General features: G+C 39.6%; 1 protein-coding gene across 1 annotated transcript; it reads right to left on the minus strand.

Moving 5' to 3' along the window:
* Positions 1-754: 754 nt before the first annotated feature.
* Positions 755-1,744, minus strand: LOC110037283. Its single transcript, XM_020741887.1, has one exon. The coding sequence runs from the start codon at positions 1,742-1,744 to the stop codon at positions 755-757; it is 990 nt and encodes a 329-aa protein (XP_020597546.1).
* Positions 1,745-2,503: the final 759 nt, after the last annotated feature.

The following is a 2,503-nucleotide window of genomic DNA, read 5'->3' on the forward strand; positions in this document are numbered from 1 at the left end:
TGGACCTTGAAAGCCTAGAACAAAAAGACCAGCATCACTGATGAAGTTGTTGAAATTGGCTATTGAAGAGAGTAAAGGGGCTTTACCCCCTCTTTTTTCAGTTGGAGAAGTGATACAATTGAAGTCACCCCCCAAAATCTAGAAAGTGTTAATATTTTGTCCCAAAATCATTAGCTCATGCCACAATTCTTGATGGTATCTAGGAAGGCTGCTAGCATAGATGAGTGATGCAAAACCCACTTGTGCTCCAATAGCAAACTGAATATGAAGAAACTGATGATGGTTAACCAGTAAACTGCACTTAATTTTAGGTCTGACTAATAGCCAGATTTTATTAGTGGAATTAGCATTAAAAATAAGCTTGGAAAACTTGTTGATGATGTTTTGAGGATATTTGGTGACCATAGGTTCAAGAATTGCAAAGCACCAAATCTTGTGAAGTTTGATGAGATGTCTTAATCTCAAAATAGAGGAGGGGTGAGCCACTCCTCTAATGTTCCAACACAATATATTAATCATGGGATCCTTAGCATTCCAAAGTGGAATACTAATCACTGATAGGAGAAAATTGAATAGAAGGTTGAGACCTTGACCTAGTTCTTCCTCTATTATAAATAGAGGTAGAGCCATAATGAGTCTTAGCCTTCCCATCCATCATATGAGAGTTTGTTCCTTGTAGAAGTTGCTGCACCTCAGAAGTCTGCTTTTTCTTTTTCCTCGTTTTCTGAATTTGCCAATCTTCTTCCATGGCCTGTTACAAATCCATGATATCAGCCTCAGCAATGCTAGGAGTAGCCTCATTAATTGGGGAACTTTTCATCACATTCTTTTTCCTTATTTTCTGACTTTGCCTATCAGCTCCCAAATCCTGCTGCACTTCAACCACAGCAGCTTCATCAGTATCATCCTCAGTGAATAAAGGATTTTCCAAAACACATTTCCCTTTTTCAGCAAGTGTGGGGGAGGGAGGGGTAATAATTCTGACTTCATTAGGTTCAGCCCTCACCATACAACCTGTAGAAGATTTCAAGTTGTTGTGGGGTTCAGATAATTTCCCTAATGGATCACGAGAGGGGAAAGTAGCAGGAGGATTAGTGTTCTTATCAGAAGGAGTTTTACTGGTTTGCCTGACAGTTTCCTTGTGATTAATAATAGTGGTATGATTGCTTTGTCCCTGATTAGAAGCCTGACTAGCTACCCTTGGATTCATAGAGAGTTTTTTTGTAGGAGGGTGGAGCCTATAGCATTTCTCAACAGTGTGACCAAACATTTTACAGTGTTGGCAGTAAAAAGGCTTTTGTTCAGTAATTATATCTTGACAAAACCCCTCTTGATCAGAACCAATCCATATCCTTTTTATCTCAGGGAGAGTAATGTCTCTTTCCACCTGAATTCTAGCAAGTGCAGGTCTTGCCATATTGAATGTAGGAGCATCAACCTTGAGGGGAGTACCAAGTGCTCTCCCTATGTTAAAAAGTGCATTAAGCTTGAAGTAAGGTAATAGAAGACCAGGTAGCTTAAACCAAATTGGGACCACAGGAGGCTCCTTAGTTGGGTCAAAGTCTCTAGTCCATTTCTGGATTTTCATTGTAACTCCTGATATAGAAGCAGCTTGTTTAGCAAATAGCCTAGCATAATCTTGTTCCATTGTGAGTTGGATAAGAAGATGCCTGCGATCTACCAAACCAAGCTTCCATTGTCCAATGAAATTTAAAGAATCAAAGAAGCTTCTAACAAGGTCCATTTTGGGATGTCACAACTGGAATTTTCCGACAAGAGTGAATTTGACTTCTTCATTCAGTGAAGCAATTTCAGCTGGAGAGAAAAAGACTGTAGTTTCTCCATCTTTAAAGCCAAGGGGGTTAATTCAAGGGAAAATCCCTTTGCCAGCAGCAGCATTATGAAATTCCTGAGGAAAGATTAAATTTGTAGGATCTTGGAGAGTGTCATTAGCTCTTCCAACAATCCCTGCATAAGTAGCCTTAGTCCAACTGAAATTAGTGTGAACATCTATGGGAGTGGCCATGACACCAGCCACAAGGAGAAAACCCAAAAATTTATGAGTAAATAAACAGAGAACAGGAAAGAAAGCAGGAGGCGAGCAACAAAAAAAACCAGAGAAAACAGGAGGCCTCCAATGGAACATCTCTAGCCTCAGAGAGATTTTACAAAAATAAAAAAATCTAATAAGAACCAAAGAAGCAGTGACTGAACCGCCATAGCCTAAGAGAGGAGTGATGTGGAAAGACTTCAAAGTGTAGGAGGAGGACAAGGCACCCTGATGAAAGCAACAACCCCAGGAACTTTATAAATGAAAGTGGAAAATACAAGTTTGAGATGCGTCTACCAAATCCTATGTCATATCTTAGCGAGTTCAATTTTTGAGGATGATTCCATTAAGCAAATCATAATAAGTCCAGGTGTCCTTCAAGGTTTCTATAGGATCATGAGGAAGCCTCGGGTAATACCCTAGAAATTTTACAGTCCCTAAAATTATCTTGAG

Source organism: Phalaenopsis equestris, unplaced genomic scaffold (genome assembly GCF_001263595.1).
Source record: "Phalaenopsis equestris unplaced genomic scaffold, ASM126359v1 Scaffold218034, whole genome shotgun sequence".
In the NCBI taxonomy this organism is placed as follows: Eukaryota; Viridiplantae; Streptophyta; class Magnoliopsida; order Asparagales; family Orchidaceae; genus Phalaenopsis; species Phalaenopsis equestris.